The sequence below is a fragment of the Bos javanicus genome, chromosome 11 (assembly GCF_032452875.1).
Source record: "Bos javanicus breed banteng chromosome 11, ARS-OSU_banteng_1.0, whole genome shotgun sequence".
Taxonomy (NCBI): domain Eukaryota; kingdom Metazoa; phylum Chordata; class Mammalia; order Artiodactyla; family Bovidae; genus Bos; species Bos javanicus.
In genome coordinates this window covers 78,003,685-78,022,031 of record NC_083878.1, presented here as the reverse complement: position 1 = coordinate 78,022,031, position 18,347 = coordinate 78,003,685, and the positions used below count along the sequence as shown (strand labels likewise).

Sequence of the window (18,347 nt, the reverse complement as noted above, 5' to 3'; positions counted from 1 at the left end):
TTATTAATGATCTTCCAGAAAGGAAGTTAGGAAACAATTTGAAGTATAGCCATAAGGTAAGGAGCATGAAGTTCAGGTGTGGTTTGTGTACAATTTGTTTCATAAAATAGGCATTTTATTTTTAAATAGAGTAAAATCTAAAAAAGAAACCTTCAATATACTTGTACTGTTCAGAGAGCTTATGAAAGATGCATCCATTTTTCTGGAGTGCAGCAATGATGTCTATCTGTTATGACTAAATGAAGCCATGATAAATGGTACTTCAACATCTTAAGAAGAAGAATGGCACTGCTACTTTCCCTATTTGCTTATCAGCTGAGCCCACCTGCTGTTATAATGGCAGGGTACTTCCTACAAGCTGAAAACAAGAACGCATAGCACACAGCTTTTCCTTTCATATGACTGCCAACATCGTTAAGACATGTTAGAGAACATGCAATAAAAACCAGGCAGCATTCAAAGATAAAGTTGCTAGTAGTCAAAACACAGACCTAGGAATAATCCTGGTTTATCTCTTCTCCCCAAAGGCCACGTTTTCCTCTCCTTAGGATAAGGCTATTCAGCTTACTGAATCATATGTATGCAGTTTATGGCTTCTCAGGTGGCTCAGTGGTAAAGCATCCACTTGCCAAAGCAGGAGATGCAGGTTTGATCCCTGGGTCAGGAAGATCCCCTGGAGGAGGAAATGGCAACCCACTCCAGTGTTCTTGCCTGGAGAATCACAGAGATGGGGGAGCCTGGTGGGCTGCTGTCTATGGGGTCGCACAGAGTCGGACACGACTAAAGCTACTTAGCAGCAGCAGCAGGAACTATGCTAATGTATTTTATATACATAATCTCATTTAATGCGTAACCTTATTAAGTAAGTTTCTTTTTCCATAGATGAGAAAACTGAGATTTAGTTACAAAGTGATAAAGATGAGTCCACACACGGTAACGTCAGAGCACACTGTTGTTACTGTTTAGTTGCTAAGTTGTGTCTGACTCTGTGAGACCCCATGCACTGTGAACTGCCAGGCTCCTCTGTCCATGGCATTTTCCAGGCAAGAATACTGGAGTGGGTTATCATTTCCTCCTCTAGGAGATCTTCTTGATCCAGGGATCGAAACTGCATCTCCTGCTTTGGTCCACTGAGCCACCTGGGAAGCCTATGCCGTCCATTAATTACACCATATACTTGCAGACAAAAGAATTTCTTAATAATTATTATTGTTTGGTGATGTAACTCTGTGGTTGAAACAACTGCTACCATTATTGTTAGAGATAGGCCAATATTTACCATTATTGTTAGAGATAGGCCAATATTTACAAAGTGTTCCAAATCATTCAACTTCAGAATAACCCTAAATCCTAAGAAGGAAGACCCTTCAAAGTTGATAATGAAAAAAAATCACGCCACTGCAACATTTTGCATACGACAGATGACGTTCATGAGACGGACCACCGTTACCATTTTTCATTCATGTGAATTATATTCAGATCTTCTAGGACAGATTTTTCTACACTTTAATTACCCAAATATAAAAAAAAAAAACAAAAAAAGTCATTTCATGCTTTTAATCTACACTTCAGGGCTGCAAATTACAAGGAACACTTGCATATCTGCATTGATATTTACATATGATTACACTTACACATTTGAAACATGGCTTCAAAATCTTACAACCCATGCTTTTCAAGCTTTTGTCACTTTATACACTTCAGATTTATTTTATTTTGAATGTAAAATGTTCTTCTCCTCAGCTTAAGATCTCTTGGAATCTACTTCCTTTTGAGTCTTTCAGATTCAGAATAACTAAGAACTCAAACAGAAAACTAATGATGCTCAAGCCGCTCTGGAGTCCAGCAATCTATCACAGAGTCCCTGTTATTCTGAACTGAACAGTGTTTTCCAGGTAACCCCAGAATTCAGTGAATGGTGACAATAGCAAAGCCACCCTCACGTCTACAGCTCCGATATTCTCACAACACCATCGTGGCCTCTGGTGACATCAGCTTTCTCTTGGTTAATAACAGCAAAGCTACACAGGATCTGAAAGAATGGCTTTGCTGACCAAAAATCTTACTTAGCAATTTCTTAAGCTTGGAGTTGGAATACCCTAAGCAGGTCAGGAAGTAAAATCCTGAAGTACTTGACGATGGAGTTGGAGCTTTTCTAAGTTAGAAACTCCAGTCTTTAAAAGCTTGAATCACTGGAGAGGGAAGGAGGAGTCATTCATGGGGTTTATCGATTGTTTTCTGGCTTGTTCATTTGTACATTCATTAAAGACATATTGGCACCTACGATACACCAAATGCTGTGGTGAGAGCTGGAGACAAAACAGTGAACAAGACAAAGAGTCTCCACTTTTAGAGAACTTGAAGTCTAATGGAAGAGAGATTTATGGCAAACACACACTAGGCAGGCTATCGGAAATAAAAGTACAAGAGAAACATAAAATGGGCACAAGAAACCTCTTCATCATGGCCTAGGAACCTTTGAAAAGGGCCATGGAAAGAGAAATTATTTGACAAACATTCACTGAATGCCTGCATAAGCAAAGTACTGATGACAAGAACTCGGGGTCAGCCAGGGAGATCAGTAAAAAAGAGTCTTCCCCATTTAACCTTGATGAAAGATGCTGTGAAACATGTACGCTTCAGTTCCACACATGAAAACACCACTGTATACTTGTATGAAGACAAGGCAATGGTATCCATCACAGGGTTTCAGACTAGGGAAGGCCCCACGGCAGGGCACATGCTGGGGGCAGCACAAAGCACCAGACAACAAGGGATTTCGGCCACAGAAGCTGTCTCAGGAAACCCTCTGAGCTTCTCAGAAGTCAAAGGAGAGGCATGGATTATGGCAAAGCACGTCCCATTTTATTTGGCGGCAGGCAGATCCAACAGTTGGGGAAGCTAAGACTCCATGAGACAGAGATTAAAACTCAGGAAAACAAGCTGTTAACTCGCAGCAAAAGGTTAGGCCCAAATAACTGAAGGGAGTCCATAAACCCCAATACCAGCTTTGATCATAAAATAAGTAAGAATCTGTCCTCCTTTCAATTCAGGAAAAAATAACAATGTATCAGAGATGTACCCATGTTATCTTTTCCCTCACAGGTCTCTGAAGGGGGTGCTCCGGCTCCCATTGTCACCCAGACACACCAGCTCCCTGAGCAGACCAGCCCTCCTTGTGTAGCCACAGTATCTCCTAGGCTTAGCCGCTCCCCACCCTGGCTCCTGAGTCTCACCTCGGCCTCTCTGCACTTCTAAGGCCTCTGCTCCTGCAGAGCACAGAGAAAGGCCAAGTGCCTCTGGGAAGGCCTTACCACCCCTACCAGCCTGCGTTCCCAAACCTTTACACATTCCTGCCAGCTCTTATTATGCTGCACCTAACATCCAAATATCACTAATTTATCAATTAAAAATGCCCCATGGTATCTGAAAATACTGCACGATGAAAATAGGAATCACATACTCTGTTACCAAGTGCAAATTTTAGTCACCAGCTTAAAAAAAGAATCGCTCACTTCAAAGGGCCATAATATATGTAACTAACTCTCAACTAGTTCAGAGAGATATATACATTATATATATGTACACACATGCACACACAACACACATACACTGACTCTCCCCATTCCCCTTATACACGTGTGTGTGTGTGTGTGTGTGTGTGTGTGTGTAGCGGGGCAGGAGAGGGAGAGCAAATAACAAAGAACATGAGGTAAAATAACAACAGTAAGTCAGGTAAAGTGTATACAGCATTCTATGTACTCTTCTTCTTGTAACTCTTTGCTAAGCTTGAAACCACTCCCACAGTTAGAAAGAACGAAGTACAGTCCACCACTGCCCTCTACCCCCAGGCATGGCGCTTCTAATTCCTTTATCTTGCTCCACTGTTTTCATCAAGGTCGTCTCTCACCTTTGAACGTAGTAATTTCTGCGTTCAGTATCATGTCCCCCTGGCAGACTACGACCTCTAAGAGGGCAGGGCTTCTTTCCTGGTTCATGGGTGCCTCAAGTCCCCACCAGGTAGTCCATGACAGTGCAAGGACACAGCACACTGAACCAATGGAAGGCAGGGGGCAGTGCCCCCAGGCCCACTGCCTCACCCAATAGCCCCGAGCAACTCCCCTCCCCAGCCACAGTTCAGGGCTGGAGGTTTATTCTGTACACACGTTGATGGAGAGAGCTTTCCAGGGAAAGGCAGGGAAAAGGGCCGTTCGTGGAAAGGAGGGCTGAGGGAAAGCCCAACATGAATGCTGACACTTTCACCAGCCTCTCACACTGTCTCACTTCAATGATGATGCTTTCGGGCAGGAGATTTGAAGGTTTTAGGGGAGATACTAAAGGGCTCTAGAGAAAGAATGCACTGATAGTGACACCGGGAAATAACACCCCCCCCCCAAAAAAAAAAGTTAGGATACCTATCCCATCATGCTGCTGTGAAGCGGCCTAGTTGACAAGGCCCACACCCACACAAACCTCCTAGGATTTCTGGTGCTTCATTCCTAAATGTGAACAGATAACAAAGGAATGTCAGACACTTGAGGAAGCTTCTATTATAGATCAACATAAGCAAAAAGTGATAAAGAAAATTCAGAATGAATAGAGACAATGCATGATACAGCAAAACCCCCCAAATTTGCTTTTCTCAGAGACAGAAAGAAACACTCACAAAGTTAAAAAAGACTCCACAAAAAGGGAACAAGGAACAAGAAGTTATCTGTATGAAGGCTGAAATCAAAAGTTTAATTAGATGGATTCCAAGATAAGGCTGGGAAATTATCCATTTCTCATCATATAGAACTTTAAAAAGAGTGAAAGATGAACAATGGAAAATGAAATCCATCAACAGAATCTTTTCTGAAGGTTTAACATGTGAACAATCAGAAAACAAGTAGGAAAAAAATACGAGAAAAGTTTTCAGGATGTAAGAGTGCCAGTTTCCGGATTAGAAAGGATAAACAACCCAAGGAATGTCATCACAAAACATAATAATGTGGATAAAGTGAAGATTCCAAAACTGTCCAGAGAAAAAACAGGTCACATGAAGAACAAAGAACTCGAAATGGCATACTTCTCAAGGCAAAGCTTGGAGAACGGGAAGCTAGGCAGAAGCAGTAATGGCGGTGATGGGGTGTGGGGATGCAGAGCCATCTGCCTGCCAAGAACAATTAGAAAAGCTGGAAAAAGTTTTTTTTTTTTTTTTTTTTTAAAGTGTCTTTGGAAGTATCAAAGGCAGAAGAGACCTGGAGGGCCAAAATTCTAGAGACAAAGGAAACTCTGAGAAGTGTGCTGAAACAGTTCTTTTTAGTCATTTACCAATTTGCAAGCAATGGCTACACGGCCAAGAAATTGAAGAGTTTCTGGAAATCTTCTGTGGCTCAAGGGTCAAAACTTGGGCATTTGGTGCCCATTAAAGAGAAGGGATGCTGGGCTCTCAGTGGGAACTACTAATTGGCTACCCCTTACAAGCAGCAGTGTACCAGGCCTCACAAAGATAGCCCTGATTCAGCCCCATTCCTCATCGTATTAAAGTGACTGATCCTCATTATAACTGCTGTGCTAAGTCACTTCAGTCTCTTTGTGACTCTATGGGCCACAGCCTGCCAGGCTCCTCTATCTAGGGGATTCTCCAGGCAAGTACACTGGAGTGGGGTGCCGTGCCCTCCTCCAGGGGATCTTCCTGAGTCAGGGATTGAACCCACAACTCTTAAGTCTCCTGCATTGGCAGGCGGGTTCTTTACTGCTAGCGCCACCTGGGAAGCCTGACTATAACTGCTAGTCAAAAGCACAAGTAAATCCTCTCTGGAGGAAGACAGGAGCCTCATATTATCTTAATAATTTTTCATATATCAATATATTGATAGGTATTCAGCTGAAGAAAAACTTAACAAGTAGAGATGGTTTATTTCAGTGTCAACTGGTCTGGGTCATGGGGTTAGCAGATATTTGGTCAAACATTACTCTGGGTGTGTCTAGGAGGGTGTTTTGGATGAGATTAACATTTGTGGCAGTAAGACCTAGTACAGCAGACTGTCCTCCCCAGTGTTAGTGGGCCTCACCCCATCAGTTGAAGGTCTGAGGAAAACAGAGGTTGAGTAAGAGAGAATTCCTTGGGCTTGCTGACTGTCTTTGAGCTGGGACATTGGTTTTTTTTCCTATCTTTGGACTTGAACCGAAATACTGGCTCTTCCTGGGTCTTGAGTTGGCCTGTGTTTGAACTCAAAACTTACACCACCAGCTCTCCTGTGTCTCCAGTTTACTGACTCCAGTTTTTAGGACTTGTCAGCCTCCATAACTGTGTTAGCCAATTCCTTATAGTTAGTCACTTTCTATTGGTTCTGTTCCTGTGGAGAACCCTAACATACAAACATACTGAGGAACAAGACAACGTAACTGAAAACGAAGAAGGAGAAAGCAGAAAAGAAATGTATAGACAAGACACTTAGACAACGGAATTATCAGGTACAATTTTCATTTATTTTTATTTCAAATATGTCATCTCTGAATTTTTACTTTTTAAGAATAAAATTGTACTTTAAAACACTGCTGACAGTTCAAAGGAGAAAGTCAGACATGAACTTCAAAATAACCGTGATTAACATGATCACAAAATTAAGTGACAAGATGTAGAATTTTAAGAAACGGTAACTATGAAAACAATAAAATGGAAATTCTATAAGCAAAAAATAGAATGAATGAAACTGAGAATTCAACAGATGGATTTAAAAGAAGTATATTTATAGTTGAAGAGAGGGTTACTGAACTAGAAAATAGGAAAGAACAGCCAGATTGAAGCAGCGAGAGAAAAAAAGTTACTATGTGAAAGTTATACCTCAATTTAAAAATAAGCTCAAAAATCTAATATGTAGAATCATATAAATATGTAATACCTATAATGCAAGTTGGAATACACAATAATTTTGAGAAAAAGGGTTGTAAAGGAAGGACAGTAAAAATGACTGGGAAGAATCACGGAAGAGTTCACCAAGAATTTGCATTGAGATGACTTGAAATGGTGGACAGAAGCCATCTGTTAGGTGTGGTAGGAAAAACAGAAAGGAAGTGGATGTATGAGTTATTAATATGAGATAATAATAGGAGGGAGCACTAGGTATGTACAGGGCAGGCGTAGGGACTACGGCCAAGGGGGATAAGTTGAGACCACCTCTCTCAGAGGACCTTGAGGAGAATTCCCCTGGCACCCTCATGATCATCAGAATCAGCCCCAAGATTTTATGAAACCACTTCTGAATCCATGTCAATCAGCATTCATATGACATGACTGCCCTCTGCAGTAGGCACAAGCTCCTCAGCACTTTTCTGAGGGTAGCAAGTTATGAAAGAGGAAAAGGCTGACTCTCTAACACTCAGCTTGACTTACACAGAAGCGCCGACAACTATGCGGGTGAGGAGATACAATTATTGGTTGCAGTGGAGCTTCTGGACTGTCTACAGACTTCATTCGTGTGTTGTTTCCTCTGGTCTCTTATGACTGACAATGGGAAATTATTTACTGTCTGGTTTCCGAGGAACAGGTTGTCAGAAACAATGCTGGCCTTCAGTCTTTATGCATTTGTCAGTATATCTCTCTGATACCTGATAAAATCTAGCTTCTTTCCAACCAAACGCAATTGGTCTGAACTGGCTCGTATCATCAGATCTCAAAGCAACCACATTTCGTTCTTGTGAAGCATCTTTCATTTAGTGCCTGCTAGGCTTTTTCCACTTCAGGGAATTTTTTGAGGCCTACATTGCATATTGTTCACAGATTTTCCATAATAGCAAGAAGGGAGGGTAGACCAGCCTCATGCACACAGGGAAACCATATTAAAGAGTCTTTTCCTTTCTTAACCATCACATTCATAGTTCTCATCTCCACAAACTGACAGACTTGCAAAGAATCCTCTGGCTGGAATAAACAATAGCCATAAAAAACCAATTTCACAGAATTTTGCTCATCTGTTTCCACTTTCTTCTATGTTATCTCTTCACTGACTGCTATGCTCCATCCACTGGGGCTCAGAATCTGTTCTTCTGTGAACATCCAGTTTATTGGCAAAATAAGGTCTGAATGTAGCAAGGCACGAGCTACGCTTTTCAGACCTGTATCCATCCAACTGCCAGTTTATTCACAAAGACAACAACTTTGACTTAGCATGTGCCACTTGCTCGCTTACACCCCAGGGCCTCTTAAAGTCCTAGCCATTATGAAACTTACAGTCTGACGGGATTTGAAATAGGTCTGCTTCACCCTAGCAGCAGGATTGAACGATGATGCTGATCCCAACCTGTGATTTTGTTATCACATTCAAAAATTAATAACAATCATGAGGCAAGCCAACAAGATATACACCGATCCACAACCCAAATTATTTTATGAAGGGGGAGAAGGCAGGGTTTATTAACAACAACAACCAAAAAAAAAAAAAAAATTGCAAGGAATGGAAAAAGCCTAACTAATTGAGTGGAGTTCAGTTCAGCTCAGTTCAGTCGCTCAGTAGTGTCTGACTCTTTACGACTCCAAGGACTGCAGCACGCCAGGCTTCCCTTTCCATCACCAACTCCTGGAGCTTGCTTAAATTGAATGGAGTAGGATGAGTTAAAAAGCTAGGATGGCTGCTACTGAGATGCTGCTACTGACTGAGAGCCACTATTGCTTTCAGGGGTGGCTTTTCTTGCAGAGAAACCATGAAGTTGATGCTACCCTTTCTTTCCCCCTGTGATTGTTATCTCTTGCTGTGGAACAAGTTACTAAAAACTTTACCTCTCTGAACCAACTTTCTGTTATGAAGTCATAAAATCAAACTGCTTTTTAAAAAAGGAAAGAAAACATATAACCATAAATTATTACAAAAATATGTGCCATTAAAAGAAAATTTTAAGGGTGAAAATCACTCCAAAACACAACATTCAAACACAACCTCTGTATTCATTTTATTTTCAAGCTTTTAAATGCATGTTATCTCTTGATATATAGTTGTGCTTTGTATTCTCTTTATTATTATAGCAACCTTAATATTCTACAATTATCTTTCATGTCTTAGAATGTCTTTTGAAAATACACTTTTAATAATTGCACATACCATATTCAAACTTTCCCTCATAGTTGGACATTAGGATGCTTACAATTTTTGATACAAATATTTGTACATGAATGTGTTACTTTTGAGATTAGTTTCTTAATATACATTCCAAAGAAAAGAATTAGTAGGCTCAAAGGCTATGAACACTTTTCATAGGAATTACTTTTTTCTGGTAACACATGATCATTGCAAAAAGTAGAAACAATGTAGTCTCCACTTCCTGTACACCCTTACTTCTACCTCCCCCAGAGACCGCCACTGTAAGCCACATGGTATTTACCTGCTCAGACTTTCTAAAAATGCACACAGAGGTAGACACACACAACACTGAACTTCTTCTTTAAAATACTGCAATAGCAGCAACTCACTTTGATAACTGTTGAGGTACACTCGTCAACATCAAGTACTACCAGAGTCAACAGGGTCACTATTAACTACTACCATACGCTGGTTTATTAAGCACTGTGTCATACATTGTACTCAGCACACATTTCTGGATAGACTTTCTTCTAACTTCCTCAGTGAATTATCTGTACATGTCCTTTGTACCTTTATCTGAGAAGCTGCTATTCTTTTTCCTGAAGTCCACAAATTCTTTTTTAATAATAAGACTAGTTAGTGGCTGAGAACATGGACTCTGGAGTCAAACAAATGTGGGTTCAAATTCTAGCACACCCCCAATAAGCTGTCTAACCTTGAATAAGTTACTTCTGTCCTTCTAAGTCTCAGTTTCCTCATGTATAAAATGGGAAAAGAATAGCCTCCTTCAAGAGTTGTTGAAAGAATTAAGTAAGGTCCTTAAATTATAATTACAGTAATATAATAAATAATAATTATAGTAAAATGGCTAATAATAATTTAATCTTTAATTATACTAAATATCTACAAGGAAATTAGATATCTTAAATACATCCTAATAAATAACAGTACACTTTTTAAAAAAACTTTTTCCTGACCTTCCTGAAATTTAAAAATATATTAACTTTTATGATTGGAAAGAAAAGCCTTTAATTTAAAGAAAGGACTCACAAACCAACTGTAAAACAACATTCTGGGGACTAAGAAAATCTGAATATGAACTATATTAGATAGTACCATTAATTTTGTTAGGTGTGATGACATGGTAGTTATATAAGAAAAAAAATCCTTCTTAAAAGATGCACAGTGATGTTTTTAAGGGTGAGATATGAGGGCTTTAATTTATCTGAAAATATCTGAAGAAAAAAAATAGGTAAAGAGAAAATATTAGTAGCTATGTTACTTCAGATAATGGCTATCTGGATATTTATTATACATTTTTTTTCATTTGAAACTTTTCATAATAAAACTTTTAAGTCATCAATTTTAAAAGACGTCTCTTTTTCCTTTCTATTATTATTAGTTTAGATGATAATATTCACACTTCTACCAAAATGGACTGCAACTGAAGAATATACCTTAAACTGCTTAAACACCCCTCCAAGGCTATGCCTAAGTTTCACCCGTACAAGCCGGGGCACCAGTGATTAGATAAAGGTCCTCTTCTGTCACTAGAATATTCTCAAAACTTGTTACAATGCCACATATATAATTACTTCATTGCCTGAACATATAAAAATATAGACAGTGGAGTTTGCTGGAATGCAGAAAGTCTCTGCGAAGCATATGACTGAGAACTTACACACAAAAAAGCAGGGCTTAAATCAGCATCCGCTGACAGACCTCTGCCACCTTGTTGCTTAAATCTTGGAACTTGACTTCAAAGAAATGAGAATGAAATATAGTCCCATCCCAGGCCTGAATCACTGAAATGAGAAAATCTGTCTTGGTAATGCTGTTTCCCTGTATCAACACCTTTACTCAAGGGGACTAGCTGTACCCGTGGATAAGATCCTAGGTGCAAAGAACTACAACACATGAAATACAGAAAAGAAGATGTTTCTTTTAGATAACTTGATAAATATTCCTCTCGCTTCCAAGGAATGATATGAGAAGACAGAGATGACATGTCATGAAAAGACCAAGGACAGATTTAACTGTCCATAACATCTTGAATATTCTACATTCCAACCTTTTGGAGAAAGTTCTAGTTCTCAAACTAGAGCATGCACCAGAATCACCTGCATGCGTGTGTGCTTAGTCGTGTCCAAATGACGGTAGCCCACCAGGTTCCTCTGTCCATGGGATTGCCCGGGCAAGAATACTGCAGTGGTAGCCATTTCCTTCTCCACGGGATCTTCCTGACCCAAGGATTGAAGCCAGGTCTCCTGCATTGTAGGCAGATTCTTTACCATCTGAGCTACCAGGGAAACCCCAGAATCACCTACAGTACTTGTTTTTTTTTTTTTTTTTCATGCTCTACAGTACTTGTTAAAAACACCAATTGGTGGGACCCAGGCCTAGAGTTTAAGATTCTTAAGTGGTGCTGAATAATTTGCATTTCTATCCGATCCCTGATGATACTGACACTGCTTTGAGAACTATTGGCTCAGATAGATGAATCTAAAACCTTATGTCATCAAATATATTCTACTCACAACTACTCCTGGACCAAGAAGAGTTCTTAGTTGCTCAGGAGCATCAGACTCTTTGCAACTCTAAGGACTGTAGCAGCCAGGCTCCTCTCTCCATGGAATTTTCCAGGTAAGAACACTGCAGTGGGTTGCCATTTCCTCCTCCAGAGGATCTTCCCAATCCAGGGATCAAAGCTGTATCTCCTGACTCTCCTGCACTGGCAGGCCAATTCTTTACAACTGAGCCACCTGGGAAGCCCCAGGAAGAGATGGTGATAAAATGTGTTTAAGCAGTAAATGTAAGGCTTTCTCTGGCTAATAGCCACTTCACTTCATCTGCCCTATCTGTAGTGAGACAGTAAACATATCTCATGAACTCCTAATACATACTGAACTTTTAAGAGGATGTGGAGAATTTTCCACATCTAATAGTCTATCATGGACCACAAATACTAGAATGGCTCAATTTTTAAATCTGAAAAGTGTTCAGAAATTCTCAGATGAAATGCATTAGATAAAGTACTAAGTATTAACATGCATGAAGAATGTTCTATTATAAACTCCTGTTTTCACTTTCTTGCAGCTTTCCAAAAAATTAGCCCTCTGTGGTGAAATTTTCCATGCTTGGTTCAGCCCAAAGGTGATTTTTTTTTTTTTTTTTGCAAAGTTTGAAAAAATATATTAAATAGTTTTTGAGTTATGAAAAGATGAAAAAAGCCCACACAATTTTTCCACTTTGAAAGCAATTTCAGGATCTTTTTTTTTTTCATATGCAGATAACTGAAAAAATGGCTGAAGCTGAAACTTTCCACGTGTCTAGTTTTCAACAAGGCAGTCTGTGGGTAATTCAGAAAAGACAACGTGTGTGTGCACACATAGACAACAAATATGTATTTAAAATATACATACAGGATTAGAAAAACAGCATTCCATCATACTGTGCACAAACCCTCCCTAGAATGGGGGATTTATGAGAGTCTTTCACAAGCCAGAGTAGTTGCTGACTGCCTGACCCCTGTGGTTTTCTTGCACCCGGGTTCACTGATGGGTCGTGTAGACACAACGGTAGAACTACTGGGCACTGTGTTTGCAGAATCTTCCAATTCCCTTCACATTCTATCCTTCCTTTTGCCCCAGCTCAATTCTAGGTTTCTGTTCACTGTCTTTGATTTCTGCCCTTGCCTGTGCCTCAGTACCAACTCCCCTGATCTTCCATGATCCAGACATTCAGCCATGTTCTTGCTTCTCCCAGCTCTCTCTTACTTCCGTCAAAAGCATTCACCCACTTCCCACTAAAACCTCCTTGTGTATTTGAAGAACTCAAGTCTTAAATAATTAACAGTTGAAACCTTAAGTTTAGGTCAAATAGGTTTTGACGGTTTGTCAAAGTAACTTGCTCTAATTATTCATAATCATAACGTTCCTAACTAACTCACCTGAAGGCCAACGATAGGAAAGCTAGAGAACAGAATATAAAGTCCTAGTTTTGCCATTTACTAGCTAACTAACATATGGATAAGACATAACTCCTTGGAATTTTGTTCTCCTTACCTGTAAAATGGGAAAAGATTAGGTTGTTAATAACTTTGTTACACGTGAACATGTTTTGTAAATTTCAAGTGAATTTTGGATAAACTGTATGAGTAATGACAATAACTTCAATTTTTAACTGTTTCAAGTTTCTGGGCTCATATGAAGAACCAAGCACAAGGCACAAAAACCCTTTTGCAAGGACATGAAGATTGAGAAAAATCCAAGTATTCAAGTGTGTAGGCTTAAAGGACAAAGAGGAGGAAATCTGTTCCAATAAACATTTCTATTTCATTTTTAGCATCTCTCTCTGCATGGGCTATTCCCGCTAGATGTGAAATTCTCTCCCACTTACAGGGAAAAGATGTTTCCTAGACCAACTTGTTCCTTAAGTTATCATCTTATCTTCTCCACTTCACCAGCCAATTCCTGGAGCACCTAACTTTCTTCAACCTCCTTCTCCCATTATTTCACTAAAAATGTTCTCTTCTAGGTTATCAATGATGTTCCGATTACCAATATCAGAAGCTTTAAATTTTCCTTCTCTTCAACTCAACTTCTTTACCTTATCCCAGTTATCTACTCCTAACACACCATCCTCAAATGTATTGTTTCTGATTCTGTGGGTCAGGAATTCAAACAGTGCTCAGCTAGACTTTGGCTCCACATGGCATAGACTTGGGTCACTTACTTGGCTGCTTCTCATAGCAGATGGAAAGTTTGAGAAGGTTTCACTCACTTCTGGGGCCTCATGATCCCCTTCTGGGTGGCTAGCCTGGGCTTCCTCATAGTTTGGTGGTCTCAGGGCTGTTAAACTCTAATTTGGCATTGGCTTCCAAGAGGGAGAAAATGGAAGCTCCCAGTCCCCTTAAGGCCTGGGCTTGGAAGTACCAGAACATCATCTCCTCTGTGTCCCATTGGTGAAATGAGATCACATACCCAGCCCAGATTCAAAGGGGAAGGGAAGGAGACTAACCTCCTGAGAAAGGAATGGCAAAGAATCTGTGATCGTCCTTAATCTACCACATACCTTTGCCTTTCCAGACATTCTCCTTTCTCTTTTCTTCACTTCTGTGGCATACCCTAGTTGAGGTTAATGACCTTTAAGTTCCTTACCTTGACCCACAATAAGATATACATTCTATATTGTAACCTAGGATTTCAACACATACTCATAAAAACACATATTCAAAAAACATTCCACAATACATACCTTTATAACAATAAAATTAATATTTTCCATTCTATTTTATTTTGCTTTATTTTACTTTTATTATTTTCAAATGCTGTTTTATTGTTTACAAACATATGTTTCCCTTCTCTGAAGAGGACTGTACTCCATGGCCTCCCTGCTGGCAGACTTGTTCATGTGATTTTCTCTGCCCAGTGTAGTATGAGGAGTGACAAATGTCACTTCCAGGCAGACGTTTTAAAATGCAAAGTGTGGCTCACTATTTCCTCTTTATTCTCTGCCATGAGAAGCTATTTCATCAACCTGGGTTCTGGAATAAGAGTGCATGGAGAGAATTACACGAGGGCAGCCTATCCTCAAAGAGTGATAAGCAAATCTTTATTGTTAAAAGCTACTGACACTGTGTTACCAAGGCATAGTATACCATATCTTGACTAATCCACAGGCTCCAACCCACTGAAGTGAATTCAGGACCCACTAATGGATTGCAGACAATTGTCTGGAAAATTATTATAAATTTTGCCTTTTTCTCTGCTTCCTCCTCTCCATCCTCCTTTCCATCAAATGAAGTCACTTTCCTAATATACATCTATGACCTGTTTCTTTTCTCTCTTTAACAATGTCCCTGGGTGAATCCTGTCTATTGTCTTCTTTATTTCTCATCTGAACTAGCCAACTTGCCTATTCACTTGGTTGTTTACTTTTGATTCTATACTCTCTCTCCATTTCCTTTTCACTGAGAAGTTAATTTACCCAGTGCATGACTACTATTATCACAGGTCCTTCAGTGGCTCCATGCTGTCCAGAAAATAGAGTCCAAACTCTCTTGCACTTGCACTCTATCAGCCTAGGTTCTCCTGCCCCACTGCTCCCTTCATGCACACTGTGCTGGTTCCCTTACAGTGCCCAGGGATAAAAACCGTTTCTCTCTCTCTTTTTTTTCCCCCATACATTTCCTACTGTTTAGAATGGATAGCAACTCCCACCTTGCCCCAAAAAATCCCCATCAAATTCTATTTCTAAACACTGACTCATCCTTCCTCTGCTCAAACACCTGCTCTTCAATGATGCTTGTGTCTGATCTTCTCAGTTAGAAGTCACCTCTCTTTTCAAAACACTCAGAGCCTCATGATACTTCATTTTGCCTTCTGCTTCTTACCAATTAATCTAGGGACAGGACTCTTGACAACAGTTACTTTGAGAAATGAATTATCTTCTACTCTTCCCCCACCTCTGGATTATCTTGACTGTTGAACACAACTTAGTGTAATCATATCAATGTTTCTCTCGAGCATGTCTAACTCTGCAGACAAGCCGGTTCACCAGAATAGTGTAAGTGTACCACAAGCTCAATGACCTCATTTCTTTCAGAGTATTTGAATTTATTTTTTTCCTAACGTAGATGAGATGTACTTCTGATTCAACACACAGATGAGATGATCCAACATGCTATTTTAACTCTTTGGTAAAGTTTTTCAAGCTTCTTAGTTGTACTTGTGGTGTGTTTTGAGTATCTCACTAAAATGCTAAAATTTTGATTATCTACATACATCACGGGGGTGCTCATAATAAACCAAAGAAAGTAAGCTATTTTATTATTTCTCTAAGAAATGTCAAAATCCATTTACTTAATTTCGCCAGTTTTACTTTATATCTTCATTTAAGATGTGTCCATTTTTTACTTGAAAAGAAATTCTACGATTATCTGTTTTCTCTATTTGCAGCAAATCAGTAGCAACAAAGTATAAGTAGGGAGGAGACATGGTACCTAACACTGACAGAGGAGATGGAGTAACTATAAAATAAATAGACATGAGAATTCTTTTTTAAAAAAGCACTGTCATCTAAGAAATTTCAGGACATGGGCAAAATCCCTTTAACTGTATTTTATTGTATAATAGTATAGATAGCATATTCAAAAGCAGAGACATTACTTTGCCAACAAAGGTTCGTCTAGTCAAGGCTATGGTTTTTCCTGTGGTCATGTATGGATGTAAGAGTTGGACTGTGAAGAAGGCTGAGTGCTGAAGAATTGATGCTTTTGAATTGTGGTGTTGGAGAAGACTCTTGAGAGTCCCTTGGACTGCAAGGAGATCCAACCAGTCCATTCTGAAGGAGATCAGCCCTGGGATTTCTTTGGAAGGAATGATGCTAAAGCTGAAACTCCACTACTTTGGCCACCTCAAGCGAAGAGTTGACTCATTGGAAAAGACTCTGATGCTGGGAGGGATTGGGGGCAGGAGGAGAAGGGGATGACAGAGGATGAGATGGCTGGATGGCATCACTGACTCGATGGACATGAGTCTCAGTGAACTCCGGGAGTTGGTGATGGACAGGGAGGCCTGGTGTGCTGCGATTCATGGGGTCTCAAAGAGTCAGACACGACTGAGTGACTGATCTGATCTGATCAAAATGATGTCCTTGAATCATTAGGGAAAAGTTCTTCTATAATCAACATACACTGTTGAAGAAGGCAGATAAGTTAAAAATATGTTTTAGACAAGTTTTTACTCATAGTCTAGGGTTTTAAAGAGTAAGTTTAAGTAATCTGGAAATTTCACTTAGAGAGAAGGTATTTTTGCCAACCAGATAGACAAAGGAAGCTCTATGGTATTGTGCATTTTCCCCAAGGAAGGCCAAATAATATAAAAAATTAAGTTTTGAAGGATCTGGTACCCTTGGAAAGGGAGGAAGTGTTATCATTAAATGCCATATAAATTGTTAGAGGAAAATAAAAGTTAAATTACTTGAATTTCACTTTATGACTTAGTGCCCAGTTAAGAATCCGGGGCTTTCAACTCTCAACCTTGAACTTTATGCAATTTTTTGGAAGAATCAGATGGCACATTTTGAACATACAGAAGACTGATTTAAAGGAAAGTTCTAGACAGTGAGATGATTACATTTTTATCCCCATGTCACCCCTTCTGCCCTACATTGACAGAGCAGTATTCATGTGGTTCAGATGGTAAAGAATCTGCCTGCAATGCAGGAGACCAGGGTTCAATCCCTGGGGTTGAGATCCCCTAGAGGAAGGCATGGCACTCCACTCCAGTATTCTTGCCTGGAGAATGTAATGGACAGAGGAGCCTGGTGAGCTACAATCCATGGGGTTACAAAGAGTCAGACAGGACTGAGCAACTAATACTTTTTTCTTTTTCATTCATGGGGTCTAATCTACTATTCCATGAGCTACAATGCAATGAGTTGCATGGAGCTGGTTGTGTACACTCTAGGAACATTCCATACTATCTAGAGGCTCTGCCACCATCCGAAGATTTAGAGAACCATCAGAAGGCAATGGCACCCCACTCCAGTACTCTAGCCTGGAAAATCCCATGGACGGAGGAGCCTGGTGGGCTGCAGTCCATGGGGTCACGAAGAGTTGGACACGACTGAGCAACTTCCCTTTCAGTTTTCACTTTCATGCTTTGGAGAAAGAAATGGCAACCCACTCCAGTGTTCTTGCCTGGAGAATCCCCCAAGGATGGGGGAGCCTGGTGGGCTTCCGTCTGTGGGGTCGCACAGAGTCGGACATGACTGAAGCGACTTAGCAGTAGCACTAGCAGATATCTTCTTTAGACTTTCTTTATACCCACAGCTGGGCTTCCCTGGTGGCTAAGTAGTAAGAATCTGCCTGCCAATGCAAGAGACATGGGTTTAATCCTTGGATCAGGAAGATCCCCTGGAGAAGGAAACGGTAACCCACTCCAGGATTCTTGCCTGGGAAACCCCATGGATAGAGGAGCCTGGCGGGCTACAGTCCATGGGGTCACAAAAGACTTGGACACAACTTAGCGACTAAACAACAACAACATATCCACAATTATTGTAATCATATCTTACCCCTAGATTGAGATAGAGCCAAGGCTGAATCCTGGCAAGGCACTTTTCTCTCCATTTCTACCTATAAAATTAAAGATGGGACTAGACTGTCTCTAAAGATCCTACTAATCTGAAATTGTGTTTATTATTTTGAATCATGACAGTGCTATTGAACAATCTTCTAACTATCTATTTTCTCAAGTTTCTTTTAAAAATTTTTTATTCTGG

At 40.0% G+C, this 18,347-nt stretch overlaps 1 protein-coding gene across 8 annotated transcripts in view; it reads right to left on the bottom strand.

Annotated features, from left to right (window-relative positions):
* The window catches only part of LDAH (lipid droplet associated hydrolase), an 88,590-nt gene that overhangs the window by 34,685 nt on the left and 35,558 nt on the right, over positions 1 to 18,347 (bottom strand). Inside the window, exon 5 of one of the 8 annotated variants that reach the window (XM_061433208.1) lies at positions 1,283 to 8,571. The exons of 6 other annotated variants lie outside the window; for them this stretch is intronic. In XM_061433208.1, the coding sequence (XP_061289192.1) occupies positions 8,479 to 8,571 (93 nt within the window). In that variant the 3' untranslated portion in view covers positions 1,283 to 8,478. Of the gene's footprint in view, positions 1 to 1,282; positions 8,572 to 11,423; positions 14,605 to 18,347 lie in introns of those variants that run through there. One more of the 8 variants, XM_061433211.1, reaches the window with a different exon arrangement.